Source organism: Saccostrea echinata, unplaced genomic scaffold, assembly GCF_033153115.1.
Source record: "Saccostrea echinata isolate AGI-Se365-2 ecotype Australia unplaced genomic scaffold, CSIRO_AGI_Sech_v1 ptg000001l, whole genome shotgun sequence".
NCBI lineage: Eukaryota > Metazoa > Mollusca > Bivalvia > Ostreida > Ostreidae > Saccostrea > Saccostrea echinata.
In genome coordinates this window covers 28214989-28232344 of record NW_026889750.1, presented here as the reverse complement: position 1 = coordinate 28232344, position 17356 = coordinate 28214989, and the positions used below count along the sequence as shown (strand labels likewise).

Sequence of the window (17356 nt, the reverse complement as noted above, 5' to 3'; positions counted from 1 at the left end):
ATCAATATTGGCTCTTGGTCACTCTGTATAGATCAATTTCTTGCTTTATATCATATTCATCAATTTCATCAAAACCTCCATATGCTAAGAGAGCAACTGTAAGTCTGACATTCAAAAAGATTGACAGGACCAACATGATTATCATTCTTTATAAGTTGATAATTATTCTTTGAAGTTATCACAGAAGGTTAATGGAGGATGTGTTTTAGTGCTTTTCCTCAATACTGTACATCATTCTATTCTCTCTCGAGAATTATTTTTCAGTATTATATTTTATTTTGTTGTTTTTTTTTTTTTTAAAATTGATATATCAATTCAATGTGTTGACAAATTGTTGTGCAATATTTTATCCAATATTATTTTGAAGAATTTTCGGTAAAATAAAGGTCATGGCCTGATTGTTTTCATTAGTCAGTGAACCTGATCTGTGACCTTTTTAATACTATTATCCTTATAAAAATGTATGTCATTAGGAACCAAAGTCATCCTCAATGCTTCAATGCTTCAGTGACTTCAATGACTTAAGAGGTCTGTTGTAATTTAAAGGTAGTTATGAATCAAAGTGGAGCATTCTCATTGCTCAGCTCACAACCAGAAAAATAGGGATGGCTGTGAAATAGAACCCTATGTTTTAAGTAACAAAATGAAACAGAGCAAGAAAAATTTTGGATTGTGTGCTCTAGGAATGGAATTCAATTTTCGTACAAAATTGGTAAGATAAGAATTTCTCTTTTGTTATTGTGAGTGAAATTTAAGATTGAGTATATATTTGTTTCAGAAGATATGATACCTATATTACAATGCTTACACCTGATAGGATATTAAATTGGTTGACCCCCCTGGCTCAAGTGAACAGCTACTCATCCCATCTGTGGTGTCTGTATGTAATTGTTTATCAAGTTTCACCTGACCTGTCATTTTTCACCTGAAGAATTAGGTAACCTGACCAAAAAGGTTTAAGGTATACACTGTATATACTTACCTGGTCTGTTAAATTGTACCACATTGATTGACTGGATAGATTTTTCAGTGGTAGGATACTTTGTGTATTGTTTGATTCGAAGCAGTTGTAAATGATTTTTTTTCTGGGATGTATTGTTTAGTTTAGTTCAGTTTTTCATTCATTTCAATTGTCCAGTGTTGACAAGAGATGGAACAGCTGTGGGTGTATATAATTACCCGGAATGTTCTAAAATAAGTTGTGATTCATGTGTATTAAAAAGTGTGTAAAGGTTTGGTCTCTTTACCCATCGCATCAGTAGCTCTGTATGGGTACATATTATATCATTGGATGAAAGCTTCAAGGATCTAGGAAGCAATTTATTTTATATGTTTTGAGGATCCTCAGCAATGTTTAGGAATAACCCAAATCATCCTACATAGGTGATTTAAAAGTAGGTGATGAATAGGGTGTTTTATGCTTTATGCCTCAGAACTGTACAAAAAGAAAGAAAATTTAAAACCTGCTTGGTAAAATATCTGATGTCATGAAGTATATTTTACGGAAATCATTAATTTATACATACAACTTGATATGTGCAAATATTTATATGATGGTAATGAAAGAGATTGGTGTGTTTAATAGCATTATTTTAGGGGATGGTGAATCAAATTCCTATCAATTCTTTGTTTTAAAACAATAATGATAAATAATGAAAATTGATGAGATTTTTAAATATACATAAACTTTTGAAGCAGAAGGTGTTAATAAGATTATTGAATTAATTAAATTATTGATGTTTTATTGGAATCAATGAATCATATATTATTTCATGTATGAATTAAATATATATAGCCAGAATAAAATACATGTATAGTTTTAAAAATCAATTTTTATGTAACTCTTTTTGATTATATTAATTGATCTTCTTGTATAATATCTCATTGAATAACTTGAACAGAGTTTAATAAATTTTTCTCTTATTTCAGGACTGAGCCTCAGCCATGGGCCAGAATCAATCTGCTAAAGCCCCACCACAGGAGGAGATCAAGGGCCCCCCTCCCAGACCAACCGAGCTCCCCACATCTCGCCTTGTCAGTGACCTTGGACCTAAAAGTCCCAGCTACTACAACCCAGCTAATTGTGTACTGCCCTCTGTGCTGACTGAGATTAAGGATGTTCAACTCAGACCAGTTTCACATGAGCTCTCTCAATATCACCCTGATTTCAAGGAAATATTCTCTAGTCCTGATCCCAATGAAAATGACCAGAGTAAGGAAGAAGTGAATATTAATGGAAATATTCCAAATGGAGATGTTTCTCACAAGGGTATTTCCAATGGAAGTGACAGCAATGCTATTTTGTCAAGTTCATACCCAGGCATGCAGAGTTCCTTTCTGTCAAATGGCTTGCCAAGCTCATCCAATCGTGGCAATGGTGGTTCTGTGGAGAATGGAGTGCTTGTGCAATCTGCATCGGGAAAAGTGAGAGGACATCGCAGACAGATGTCAGCCACATCTAGTCTGTACATCCGTGAAACAATTCCAGAGGATCCAAATGAGGAATCTCTGGAAATGCGTGGAAAAATTGACCCAATTTCAATGGATACAAGTTACAATTCACAAGTGTCTATTCCTGTTAAAAGTTCATTTGATTTGGATCAGTCCTATAATATGACTTATGCCCAACTTGCTGAAGCTCGCAGGAGCAAAACTTTAATGGATCTTGAAAAACGAACTGGTAAAAAACTGGAAGACTTAAGTAATGACTTAGCAGACAATGCTGAGGAAGGGTCTTTTTCTAGACAGCCATCTGTTCGGAGCATGAAAAGTGCTGTTAGTTTAGACTCTGGTTTGAAAAAGAAAAAGAGAGCTCCTCCACCTCCTAACCATCCTCCACCACAACCACCAACCACAGCACCTCAGAAAACATCTGCTACACCTCCTCAAAGACCAACTCAACCTCCACAGAAAAAAGCCCATTCTTTTGAGGAACCGCCTATTGATTATGATATGGACACTTTAGATTATGCACAAGTGAAGCGCTCTCAGAGTTTACGCACACCAGCCATACCACCTCCACCTCCTCCTTTGACAAAGTCCATATTAAAAAAATCAGAGACAAGTGAGCCCTATAGAACAAACAATCAATGCCCACAAAGTGCAATAGAGACCAAAGCACAAAGTGCACCTTCTACTCCTCGTTCTACCTCAGTTTACAAATCCCCTCCAGTTCTTCCACCTGCTGCAAAAGCAAATCAGACTAACCCATTCTTAATGGAAATTCATAAAAAAGCAGAGGGCATTTCACTTAGGAGACAGTTGTCAGAGCAAGCTGAAAACAATAAGAAAGCTACAAGTGCAGAACCTGCTGTGGAGACTGTTGAGAAAGTGGAGGAACTTAATTTCACAGATATTTCGATAGCTGAAGATGAACCTAATCTTGTCTTCCAAAGTGCCCCAGCCACACCTCGTGAAACTCAGAACAAATATTCCCCCAGACCTCCTCCACTTGTGAAACAGAATTCAGTTGATTCAGGAGTCATTGAAAGTGCAAATAATGAATCACAAAAATCAGAAGAAAAACTACAAAGACAGTCATCAGAAAATTCCACAACCAGTGCTGTTTCATCCAATGAAAGCAACACAACACCAGCAACAAGGAGGCTTAATTCCTTGCTGCAACATGACATAAAAATTGCTGCTCAAGCCAAAGCAACAAAAATAGTCAAGCACACAACCCCTGTGAAAGAGAAACCTAAAGACCCTGCACAAGTGTTTCGCGAGCAACTTCAGAAAGCTGCTGCAGAGAGGGAGGCAAGGTGCAAGGAAGGCAAGACAATTGATTCTCAGCTGGCAGAACAGAAAGAGCGGGAGCAGGAGGAGAATTTAGTGTTCAAATCAGATATTGTTACGGTCAGACGAACTGAAAGTAAGAAAGAAGTCAATGAACCTAGAGAAATAGGGAAAAAGGAGATTGTTAATGAGAAAGAGGAGGTGGAAGAATTCTCTAGACCAAAGTTCATGAAGAAAAGTTCTACAGCTCCTAGTGGACTAACTGTTAAAAATTCAAGGCAACGTATGCCAGACTCAGATGAAGAGGATTCAAGCAAAAGTTATCGGGACTCGGTTTATGCAGGAAAGGACTGGGTACCAGAAGATGATCTCTCAGATGATAATCTCTCTGATGATCAGACAATGATATCTCCAAGAAGTGGAATGGAGGGATTCAAAACATCCATAATTCCACAGCAGGTCAAGGACTTAAAAACCAAGAGCAAACCCCCAAAAGTAAAGGAGAAGAAATACAAGAAAAATTCTGACTCCTCTGCTGATGAAAGAAGAAAGTTTGACAGCATTAAGAAATTCAAGAAATCTGTACACAAGAGTGTCAGAAATGCATTTGGCTCCATAAGTAAAGCATCAGGGAAAATTATGAAGAAGCAGAAATCTGAGGATTTTGAGATTATTCAAGATCCACCCAGGAATTGGAGGCTTTCTGCTTCTCATTCAGATCCAGCATTTACCAGAATGATGATACCTGATGATGGGGGAGAAGATAGTTCTGAGGATGAGGAGTCTATTTTAGAGTCTAGTATTAGTGGAAGTCATTCTAGTTGTAAAGCATCAGAAAGCAATGGAAGAGGAGATGATGAAGAAAGTGAAGGTGATGATGATGACGATGATATTAAAGATCATGACATCAGCACAATGAAGCGGGCTGGTGTGGCTTATGTCAACAAAAAAGGACAAATTGTGCTATTGCCAGAGTATGAAACTGTTAATGGAAGTGACCGTGAAAGATTCGAAGGTTCTGCTCCTAAGATTATTCCAAAGAAGAAGAAGTTTACATTTGATGCCACTGTGAGAAGAAAAGAAAGGGAGCTAAAACATGAAATAATCTCAAAAGAAGTTCAGGAGAAAGAAAGAGAAAGGGAAGAAGAGAAACAAAAAGAAAAGGAAACGGAATTGGAATTTAGAAGACAGAGAGAGCTTGAAGCCAGAGACAGGCTGCAACGTCTGGAATTGCAAGCACAGATGCAGCAGCAGTTGCTGCAGCAACAACAGCAACAACTTGGATATCTCTCTGCCCCACCACTTCCACCACCAAATGGATTTCAGCAGGGATACAACCCTGCAGCATTTGAGTTTTCAAATATAATGAATCAACCTGGCATTCAAAATGGGGGAATAGGGGTACCTTTTGGTGGACAACCAACATTCAGTGGACCTATGTTTAGTGCAGGTGTACCAGGAATGAGTTATGATCTCAATGATTACATGAGAATGATGCAAGGCCTTCAACAGAATCAGAACAATATGACATCTGCATATGCATTCATGTTGAATGGGTCTAACTGGCCAAACACTATGATGGATTATTCCAAAATGTCTACCAATAGTGTACAGACTGATGACTCTCAAAGAAATGAAGTGTATAAAACGTGGCAGGGCCCCACCAAACAGGTGGTACCCAACCCTAATTCAGGAACAGCACAGAAATATGTAGTCAACAGTGACAACTCTGGAAACCAGCAATATCAATCTAATGGTGCTAGTGATCCCAGTGGCAAGGGAGATGACTCTAATTCTGATGTTTCTGTGTCTGAAGGATTATCTCCCCAGAGGGCTTCCATGGTGGCAAAAATTCATGTTGGTGATTTTAGATCATCTGTGACAGAGAATAATGTTGGACTATTCAAGTCATCCATTTCGGTTCCAAACTTGTCCAATTCCAGTGAAAGCACTAATTACAGGTAAGATTTATAATACATGTAATGTGTATTTTCATAATGATGGTATGTATACGTACTCCAGCTGTTGAATCAGAGTGTGTCTCTGGCCTGCAAAAAACTGACCATTAATTATACATGTATGTACAACTTCCATTGATTGTACATGTATTTTGATTTCCACATTCAATTTGATTAGCTTTGATCATGCATGAATACTGATTTTGTTTTCATCATTTCATATTCATAATTAACCACAAATTATTCATCTTTTATGTTTTCAGTTTTTAACAAAATAAAAAACTATGTAACAGCTTGATCAGTGGTTAATTGGTATGATAATCAGATGCAGAGGTATTTGTTTATACATGTATTTATCTTCATCAATCACTTTACTGTGAATCATCTTGTGTACTTGCCTTATTAAGCTTCTGTGTTTTTTTTCAAAAACAAAAACAGAAAAAAAAATCCATGAAATATAGGTTAAATGAAATTTTAGGGGGAAAATGATTCCATTATTCTTTTAGACATGCATTTTAATATTTTAAATATTGATTATCTTAAACAGGGTTGTCCTTAAGAATTGAAATAGATCTGGGGTTCCTCCCCTAATGGGGAGTTGAAGAGGAATACCAAAATAATTGGAGGATTACATCATTATAGGTGGGGAAATTCCCCGGCCCATGGGTCTAAGGGACAACCCTGCTTATATATTAAACTAAATAACTCAATAAGGCAATACAATGGTATTTAAAAATGGAAAGGGACTCTGGATTTTGTCAACTATTTCAGAATGTATATCACTGATGTAGAGGATTTTTTAAATCAGGAATTGTATTCACTGTATGTCTAAAGGATTCACCTATTGTAAAATGGTTTCATTTTTAACAATTTGTGAAATTAATACCGTGGAGCTCTGATCAATATCAATAAATGAGCTCTCATTTTTTTAAAATTTCATTCAATTTTGAGATTCTAACTTTTGTTCAAATTAGACACTCTGTCACCAGTCTGACTTAGGTTTTAACTTCTTTCTTAATTTTATTTATAAAAGAACTTTTGGAATATATATATATATCTTCGTGACTGTCTTTATTGGGCCTTTTTTGATTATTATCTGCCCTGGGAATTCCACAAAATTACATCATTTATCTTTCAAACAAGGTCTTTAAACATTTTCTTTTTTTCATTTACAATGTACGTATTATAACCATTTGTGCACACAGGTGCATCTGAGAAAAAAAATCCTGAGAGAATATTTAAATCTTTTTTTTTTTTCTTCCTAACTGCTTTGTCTTCAAGTATAATTCAAGTGTTTTCTAAAATGCAGCTTTCAATTCTGTCTTAATTAGGTTAAGGAAAAAAAAATTGTAACACATTAAATTCCTATTAAGTTAACATGCTTTTTAAAAGTATATATATAATTAGCAACTAGTGTGACTTTGGTCTGATTACGTATCATTCATTATATTAGGGAGTTTTTAAGTCAACACAACAATTCTAATCCTACAGATTAACAATGGTTACACAGAAGGCTTGTCAACAAAGTAAGTTGGCCTAGAACCAGTGACCGTTGCATAAAAAGACTTGTTAGCCCGAGACCCACACAAAGCCGCGAGTGGAAGACTAAATATTTGTCATAATCACTGCCTTTGTCTGTTTAAATACAAGTGGAATTTCTGTAAGGATATTTCATACAAACATGCTACCAATATTACTGGTCATATTATAGCTGTATGGTTTCAACACAAAAGCAATGTGTATATACTTCAATAGTTTTAACAACAACAGAGACATTACATGACCAATCATTACTTTTTTAAAGACTTCCTCAGGAACTACATTAGTGACACCTTCAATGTCACATGATTGGTGTCAGATTTAGAGCAGACTGTGTCAAACTGCCATTACACAATAGAGTGATGGGTAACCTCCAAAATCCCTTCCTAACCCTCTTTTTGACACCTATCTCTTTGGTATACCCATGAATACAAAAGTCAGGTTTTAATCAGCCGTTAAATCTCTGTCATTTAGAACCTCCGTAAAGTTCAGTTACCTCAATGTTTCTGACATAATACTCCATATTTTCAGCTGAAATGACCTCTAGAATTACTATGGACTTGATTGATGATAATCTGATGGCAGTCAATGGATAAGGTTTATAGATTTGTGGATTTTGAAAAATCTAGATGGTTAGAGTGCCTATATATAAGCACATTATACTTCATTTGAACTAGAATTACATGTAATCTTTATTTTCAAAGTTTGTTTAACGTCTCCATATGAGTGAAAAATTCTCAAGAGGGGCGTTAAACAACAAAAAAACAAACAAAATTTCTTTATCATTGACTTTTTTTAGTTTTAAAAATAAATTTTGCTGTTTTTCACATTTCAGATAGTTTTGGTACTTGTGACACTGATAGCACAATCACCTGGATTCCGTTGGAGTATGACAACTGCCAGATTTACTTAATGTGGAATCTGATGGATTTTAAGGAGGATACACTGTATCCACAAAAAAAAAACTAGTATTTTCTGAAATTATATCGTCAATCTAGGTGTACTATTTTTAAAACTCTGAAAATCATTTCTTCCATATTAATTTTGTTCAAAGTTATACCTGCATGGGTACTCTTTTTCTATAATTGTCAGAAAAATAGTTGCTTGCTTTTTTAAATTGAAAAGTTATATTTAAAATAATTTCAAAGTGCTTAATGACTATATTATATTATATCATTGATTATTTATTTGTTGCATGAATCATTTGTTGGCAGTTTCATGATAATTGTACATAATTCTAGTCTATTCATAAATCAACTTTATATATGTGTGAAGACACATTGATCTTGTTTAAGTTGATAAAACTTTCCTTTTCTGAAAACAGAGACATATCATACTTAAGAATATAATTATTATGATATATTCATTTTTCAACTTTTTATACAATGATTTTTTTTCATGGATATCATTAATATGTCTGAATATATGGTATCATAAAAGTACTATGTACTAATAAGCCATATGAACAGAATTGTTTTTTTAAATGAATTTCATATTTATACATGCTGGTATTGCATGAACTAGAAATTTTGTACATTTGTGTATCATTAGAAATAAATTTACGTATTATATACATAACCCATAAACTAAAATCAGGATGTCGTATTTATATCTGAGACTTCTTTATTTTATAAATATAGCCCTTTAATGAGGTCGATCCATAGATATATCTATAAATGTTAATGCAGTTGTTAATTATTTTCATCAATCATATTTGTACTATACTTTTACAAAACCTTACATAGAATTCCATAAGTGTATTTTATCTTTAGATATTTAGGTCACATGAAATATCATTAATTAATTATTTATAATGCTAAGTTTTAATGTATATATATATTAACAAGTGCTTTTGTTGTAATGGGATATTCTTTTTATATAAATCAAGATTTAAATACACGTAATGGACAAATAGGTATTTTCTTAATTTTGATATGGCTGTGCTCTCTAAACAGAATTTTTTTTTCTAGAATGAAATGTACATAAGATTATATGTAAAACATTGAACACTTGAAAGGGAACATGCTCAGCAAAAATGTTTTTCCTGAATGTTGATTGTGGCCAGTATTTGATATGTTTTCATGTTTACTTTCCATTTTTTCCTCCAATTTTCTAGACATGTCTTTCATAAAAAAAACAGTTGTAACTTTTAAATGCTGATCAAAGTATACATGCAGACAGTTTTTTTTTCATGATTGTAAAGATGGAGAATTATAGGGATAAAATTCTCTTCTTTTGTAAAATGTGGGCAGAATTAAAATATATATGTGTATCTGTGTGCTAGGGGATGGGGTTTCACAACTTATGGTTTAATTGTGCTGTTGAAGTGCCATCAGATACATTATATGTAACTGGCTGTTAATTTCTTAATAATATACATGCCCAATCTACAATCTGATACTATATATAATCATAAAAAATTAATTTATATTTCATTGAGTCTTTAATTTCTTTTCCTTACATGTGTATCTGCAAGTTCTCTTTATATTTTAATTACAGTGTATTAGTAGATTTTAGTATAACTCACTCACTTTTGGCCTGTCTTTTGAGAATTCCCAAATACATATTCACTTACTAGCAACATGTAGCTCTGAGTGTGACTCAGTATAACAGTGAATAAGTACTTAAGTGATAAATGTCTCAACAAATCAATGCATAGAGTGAGTTGGAAGTTTGGTAAATGTTTGTAAAAGTATGGGTTCATTTTTCAAATGCCAACAGCACCCATATACGCAAGCTGAGATGATGTGACATACCCCCATCCCCCAGAACCAAGCACATACACAGAGTTAAGAATCCATGTATTAATTATATCATACTGTTATATATACACCTCTATCTTGACATATCATGTTTGTTGAATTTTTTATACAATGTCACATATTTACATAAATATATTTATAATAGACATATTAAATATATATTCTAAAAAAAAGTTGTATTTCTTTTAATGTGTAACATGCACAAGCTGCAAGACAATTTGCTTTTAACTTAGAGAGAGAGAGAGAGAGAGAGAGAAGGTAAACAACATGGGCTTTATGAAGTCACTTTTTCTTTAAACATTGAGCATTAATAATATTTGGAATAGCTCCAATGCAGGTTGAAAACATATCCCCAACCACAGAAATATATATGTAAATTGTTCAATAATAGTGATTGTGGAGTGTTACAACAGTAATCTGACTGTGAATCTTTTATATGATATAAGAAATAGCGAAAAGGGGGGGGGGGGTTCGTATAAACTTCAATCTATTTTTGAATAGTTTTGTCATTAAGTTGGCTCTTTTGGCTATGAATTGCAAATTTTAAGGACTAATTTGAAATTGAATTTATTAAAAGAATGTAATATGCATGTATATGCCCCTTATTATTTCTTATTGCAATAATTTGTATTTGCAAATTAAAAAAAAAATGCTTGATACGTAGCCCATACATTCGTAACATTTCCCCCAAGTGTAGAGAAGGAGAGCACGTTGCACCGACTTTGCAGATTTAAAGGGGAGTAACTCTAACTTCTGGTCTATAAAACAGTATGTTACTTCCAAGTTTGGCAATGTGAAAAAAATATAGTCAAGCTATTAAAACTCAGGCACTTGTTTCTGTAATAAGTTTTTTAAACCCATAGTATGATAATATTATTATATGGATTAAAATATTTATTACAGAAACAAGTGCATGTGTTTATGGGATGCTATATAGGATTTTGAGAGGCTTCAACTTACTAAATTTCAGAACGTTCCAGTAGAATCCTTTTGGGGTAGACGATCATATGTGAAGCACAAACACACAATTTAGTGCAATATATATCATAATTCTATTATATCATACCATATTTTAGAGCTGCATCTTTAATTTCAGCTATATATCGACTGAGTATGTGCAAATACAGGCACGTACATGTAGTATCGGGAGAAAGGGGGCTGCCCCTTTCCCCCAAGAATAATGTTTACTTTTAAATTATGATTGAAATTGTCATTAAAAGGCGTGTTGACTCCTACTTTTCGTGCAGTGTAGTCAAATCCTCCCATGTTAATGTATACTGTCTTAATTTTCTCTTGTCTGGAATATCGGGCTTTCAAAATATTATAGAAATTGTCATTAAAAAGCGTGGTGACCCCTACTTTTAGTTGTATTATGGTCATGTTAATGTACTTTATAATACATGTGTCTTAAATTTTTCTTGTCCTTTTTCTTGTCTTTTTTTAGGGGGGGGGGGGGGGTTAAAGATTCATTTTTTTTAAAGTGTCTTGTCAATTATTTTTCTGCCCCCCCCCCCCTTGAAAAAATGATGCTACGTGCCTGCAATACATATAGAACAAGAACAACAATTTCTACAGCTGGGGAATGGGTGGTCTGCACTTAATCTGTGCACCGAATACTTCCATCTCAAGTATTAAAGGTATTGAAAACATGTAAATACAAATTTTAACGGTGTAATTCCATGAAGTGTAGTCTTTTAAACCCCTATCCAGACATTTAGATATTCAGGAAGTGAATCATCTGAAAAATAACATGATTTTTATCATCGCAATGAACTCTAGAGCCTCTTTTTCCATAGAGGAAAGTCTATAAAATTATTTGTGACTTTTAATTAAACGCCGTCAAAACATTAAATGTACATTAAAATTTGTTTACGCCTCCCCGACCTTCTCCACCTCCAGATCAACAAAAAAGAGGTGTAATGTCCGCTATCTGAGACCTTGCCTAGTGAATCTTTTTGACTGAGATGTGGATTTTTAATCTGTTTGATGTCTGAAGTCATGCCTTTCTTTTGGACCTTGGCCAGCTTCCTTATGAGCATGTATAAATCACGCGCCATGATTATCTCTTTTATGTATGTAAATTTTAATTGAATTTTGGATATAAATTAAATGAACCAGGGTAATTTGCATGATACAAAAGAATAAAGTTTAGTTCTTCTCTTATACTCTACTCTCGCACTGCCAACTCAAGAATGAAATTTTTTCCCCCTGAAATGATGACTGTATTCTAATAGCAGAAGATGGATAAAAATGAAGTTCAAGAATTGAAAAGATGAATAAAAATGGAGTTCAAGAAAATTTATTTTAAACTTTGGGGAAAATTTAAGACGAGTCATTTTTGAAAATAAATGTTTTCCTTGGTTATATATAGTTTTCTGAAACTTGATGTTTAATGCTGATGCGTATTGAAATGTAAGCCGTTTGCATTGATTAACTCGTATATAATAAAATCATCAAAATTGCTTTGAAAGAATTCTCTCAAGGTTCAGATATTAATTAGTATTTAGTCTTCAAATTGAATAGATCAAATAATGTCAGTGTTACAACATTTTTGGTATAAATACGACAGGTATGCCTTACAGGCACCTGACATATGGATGGTGACCCCACCTCGATCCTTTTGAGCCCCCCCCCCCCCCCCCGACTCTTTAAAAGAATTTTTTTAAAGACAAGATAACTTATCAAAACTTTTTTGGGTTCCTAGCTAGTGTCGAGGAGTGATTTGGATAGTTCACTTATACTTTGATGTAATTTTCTGTGTTATATTCATCTTTCTCCCTCATGTCCCACGGTTTCAATGATGTCCAATGTTATAAGATTTACGGTCAACTAAAAGTTTAAGCTTTATCTTAGCATTTCCTATCTTTGAAAATTCTTTATAAATTGTTATTATACCTTTAGAAATTGGTTCCTATATAAATCTATACAATTCCAATGTTTTACTGAGCAATCATGAAAAATCGATGTTTGACTGCAGAGTGAGATATTGGACATGTCAATGAGATATTCTCTTTAGAGAAGTGGACAGGCTTTCGCCTACATCCACGTGGATGTAGGCGAAAGCCTATCCACTTCTCTAAAGAGAAAAGTCGGTGAGATATTGGACCGTCACACTTGCATTCGTTGGTGTTCAACAGTGACAGAATTGACCGAGTTTTACTGCAGTGCGGGTAAAGGAAATTTCATCTTGATATCTAGCAACAAGATATACATGTATGTCCAAAAAAGGCATAACAAAACATTTATTGAATACGTTCTCTGACAATTAAATTGCGTTTTGTTGACCCCTCGAACCAAATTGTTTGGCCCCCAGAGAGAAATCTCGTGTTTGACTGATGAGTGTAAATTTTGACAGTGATGCTGAAAGGCACCAGGAAGGATAAACAGAATATATTCTGATAACAATACTTAGAGCTAAGTTCTCATCAAAGAACAGTTACTTTTGCTGATTTTTTTCATTGAAAGACTGATATGGATATATGCAAAACATGCCGAGGAAAATTGGAGTGTCGAGTGAAGTTCTTTAATTGCAAGCTAATTAATTTTGCTTTTAAATAAAAATATTACTGTCCTACAATACATTGCACTATAATGCTTGATGCACTGTCTAACTAAAGCATACTTGGTCAATTGTTATTATTAGGCAAAAGAGTGAAAAAAGATATAAACTTTCCTGTTTGACTGATGAGTGAATATTCCGAGACTGAAACAAAGCGCCGATGACTTTGTAGAACAATCAAAGACGCTTTTCAATACTGCTTAGCAGTACTTGTTTAGTGAGATAAGCTCACACTAAGTCCTTTACACGCGACATTACCAGTAACCGTTATTTATTCTGACTTTAACACATGGTCATTTGTGAACGTCTCTCTAACGTCTTATATATAGTATACAAGCCTGTTACTCGTTAGCATTGCTTAAACATTTACATAATATAAAGCAGAAATCAATGATCGTTTTGTCTACGTTGTTCAAAGGGACATAATTTGAGTTATCGAACTTTGACACAAAACTTACATTATGCAAATTTCCAAATAAACATTCAATCACAAGGACAAATTGTATATAATAGCTGTCATTGGAGGGTGGATGGTGGGGGAATATTTCTAATATATTGACAAGTAAAATAATTGTGCTTGTTTCAATACAAGTAGAATTGCACCATACTGCACTCTGCTGCAATACAATGCGATACATTGTGATGCCTGCCAAATTGTCCAATCAAAATTAACTTAGTCAATTTCTTTTTTCTTAATTGAATTTAAAAACTGATTGAATACACACACTTTTTTCATTTTATGCTTTGAAAAAAAAAAGGTTTCAAAAACAGACTAGAGAGCATTTCTTTTATTCTCATATTCTTAAATATTTGTTCTCTTTGATATGAATCAAAATTAACAATCAATAATTAAGTCGAAGGACTTTCGCAAAGTTACGTGTTACTGGTTTTTTTTTTTTTAATCGAATGACTAGTTTGAGTATGCGCAAAAGATCCAAAAGAAATGAACACTCCTTTTTGACTGATGAGTGGATTTTTTGGTTTGCAAGAGAATTTATACTGTTTACCATAATAAGAATTTAACTGCATTTTATTGCACTGCACTACAATGCAATGTCAATCAATAAAATGAAGTCCATTTTTGTTTTACATTATGGTATTGAAAGTAAGGTGTAAATTAACATATTTTCTAATATATTTTTATTTTTAAAAAAGTTTTGAAAAACAGACTGGATGGAATATTTTCATTCACATTTTCGTATATGATTGTTCTTTTTCATACGAATTTTAATTAACAATGCAGTAATAATGTCCAAGGATTTTTCAACAATTTTTTCATTGCTGTTTATTATTTTACGCAACGCCTAGTTTGGGTTTATGAAAGATTGAAAAAGAGAGAAATCTCGTGTTTGACTGATGAGTGTAAATTTTGACAGTGATGCTGAAAGGCACCAGGAAGGATAAACAGAATATATTCTGATAACAGTACTTAGAGCTAAGTTCTCATCAAAGAACAGTTACTTTTGCTGATTTTTTTCATTGAAAGACTGATATGGATATATGCAAAACATGCCGAGGAAAATTGGAGTGTCGAGTGAAGTTCTTTAATTGCAAGCTAATTAATTTTGCTTTTAAATAAAAATATTACTGTCCTACAATACATTGCACTATAATGCTTGATGCACTGTCTAACTAAAGCATACTTGGTCAATTGTTATTATTAGGCAAAAGAGTGAAAAAAGATATAAACTTTCCTGTTTGACTGATGAGTGAATATTCCGAGACTGAAACAAAGCGCCGATGACTTTGTAGAACAATCAAAGACGCTTTTCAATACTGCTTAGCAGTACTTGTTTAGTGAGATAAGCTCACACTAAGTCCTTTACACGCGACATTACCAGTAACCGTTATTTATTCTGACTTTAACACATGGTCATTTGTGAACGTCTCTCTAACGTCTTATATATAGTATACAAGCCTGTTACTCGTTAGCATTGCTTAAACATTTACATAATATAAAGCAGAAATCAATGATCGTTTTGTCTACGTTGTTCAAAGGGACATAATTTGAATTATCGAACTTTGACACAAAACTTACATTATGCAAATTTCCAAATAAACATTCAATTACAAGGACAAATTGTATATAATAGCTGTCATTGGAGGGTGGATGGTGGGGGAATATTTCTAATATATTGACAAGTAAAATAATTGTGCTTGTTTCAATACAAGTAGAATTGCACCATACTGCACTCTGCTGCAATACAATGCGATACATTGTGATGCCTGCCAAATTGTCCAATCAAAATTAACTTAGTCAATTTCTTTTTTCTTAATGAATGTATAAAATGTTAACCTGATTTCTGTTTCTGTTGCATTTTCAGTTTAATTCTCTTTCACTGGTTATCTTTAGAAATGTGGGATGATTTTGGGGAGATTGGATGAGAGTTGATGTGAGTCTGACAGTTTTAGTTTAGAGTCAGAGTTTTAGTGAGTTACCTGTAATACAAATGTAGTTTGAATTCCCCAATAAAGAATGGAAACGAACATGTAATGACCAGTCTTCTAGAAGTAAAATCCTAGCAGTTACAATTAGTGGAGAATCCGAAGTCAGGGGTATCCGAGGGAATGAATTACCCACCCGTATATACGAAAAATGTCCGTTACCAGACATTAGACTCAAGAACCAAACGCTGGGACAATGGAAAGAGAAAGTAATAGTTTTGAAATGGCGGGTGATAGAAACGCTGCATTCGGGTACTAATTTGGGCATTGAGGTAAAAGACAAACGGGGAGAACACTGCCACAAAGAGGACCTGAGAACCTATCCGAATAAGAAAATAATAAAAAGATCAAAAGATCTTTTCATTTTCCTTTTAAAAAGTTTAATACTGTTTGTCCACCGCTTTCACTGAAAGTGGGGGATTTTAATTTAAGTCTGTCCGTCTAGCTGTCTGTTTGTGTGTAACAGATTCGTTTCTAGACGATATCTCCAGAAGCCTTTGAACTTTTGCAATGAAATTTTATTCCACAACTCCCTATGACCCAAGAAATACCCCCTCTTGATTTTGAGATCAAAAGGTCAAAGGCCAAGGTCATAAATTCATACACTATGTGTACAACACTTTCATTCCCGGGCGATATCTTAAAAGCCTTTGAGCTTTTGCAATGAAATTTTATACCACAACTCCTTTATATGACCTTAAAAAAGCCGGATCCCTATTGATTTTGAGGTCAAAGACCAAGGTCAGAAATTCATATATTGCATACATACACATGTAGTTTTCGTGTAATAACTTTAAGTCATTGCTAGCGTTTGCAATGAAACTAAGGTCATGAATTTCTTTAACCTAAAAAAAAAATCCTATTGACTTTAAGACCAAAAAGGTAAAGGTCGACCTTTAGTCTTTCTCGATCTGCATTCCTTTGTCTTCCACCCTCGTCTTTTTTGCATAAGCGGGAGACACAAATTCCATGAATTAGATTGTTTGTTTTGCTTGTCAATTATTTTTTCTTCAGCTACCCCATCCCAAAATCCACTTTAAAAAACGTGATTAATGATAAGCATAATGTGTTTGTCTTCTGACGCCTTGTTGGACTGCTTTTCGGTACTTTAAAAGTTCAGATTTAAGGAAGTTTGTGAGTTTTATCATCATAAGAATGGTATATAAATATTGCCCTCCCCCCCCCCCCCCCCCAACCCATTACCAATACATCATACTACTGTGGTTGTGCTCTAAAATGAAAACTTTTAATTGCTTTTCCATGCCATTTTCTGATTTCTTTCCATATACCTCCAACTATTGGTCCCATTTCCTCCAAAGTCGGTTGCGATCTCAGTCGAATAAGTATTGTACAACTTA

General features: G+C 33.9%; 1 protein-coding gene across 1 annotated transcript; it reads left to right on the top strand.

The window, feature by feature from the left end:
• Window positions 1–574: 574 nt before the first annotated feature.
• LOC133188692 (protein split ends-like) lies at window positions 575–5700 on the top strand. The gene is made up of 2 exons (XM_061324198.1): window positions 575–712; window positions 1930–5700. The coding sequence occupies exon 2, from the start codon at window positions 1945–1947 to the stop codon at window positions 5698–5700; it is 3756 nt and encodes a 1251-aa protein (XP_061180182.1). The 5' UTR covers window positions 575–712; window positions 1930–1944.
• The last annotated feature ends 11656 nt before the right edge of the window (window positions 5701–17356 follow it).

Coding starts and splice junctions, on each gene's coding strand:
- LOC133188692 (XM_061324198.1), top strand. CDS start 1,945: ATGGGCCAGAATCAATCTGCTAAAGCCCCACCACAGGAGGAGATCAAG.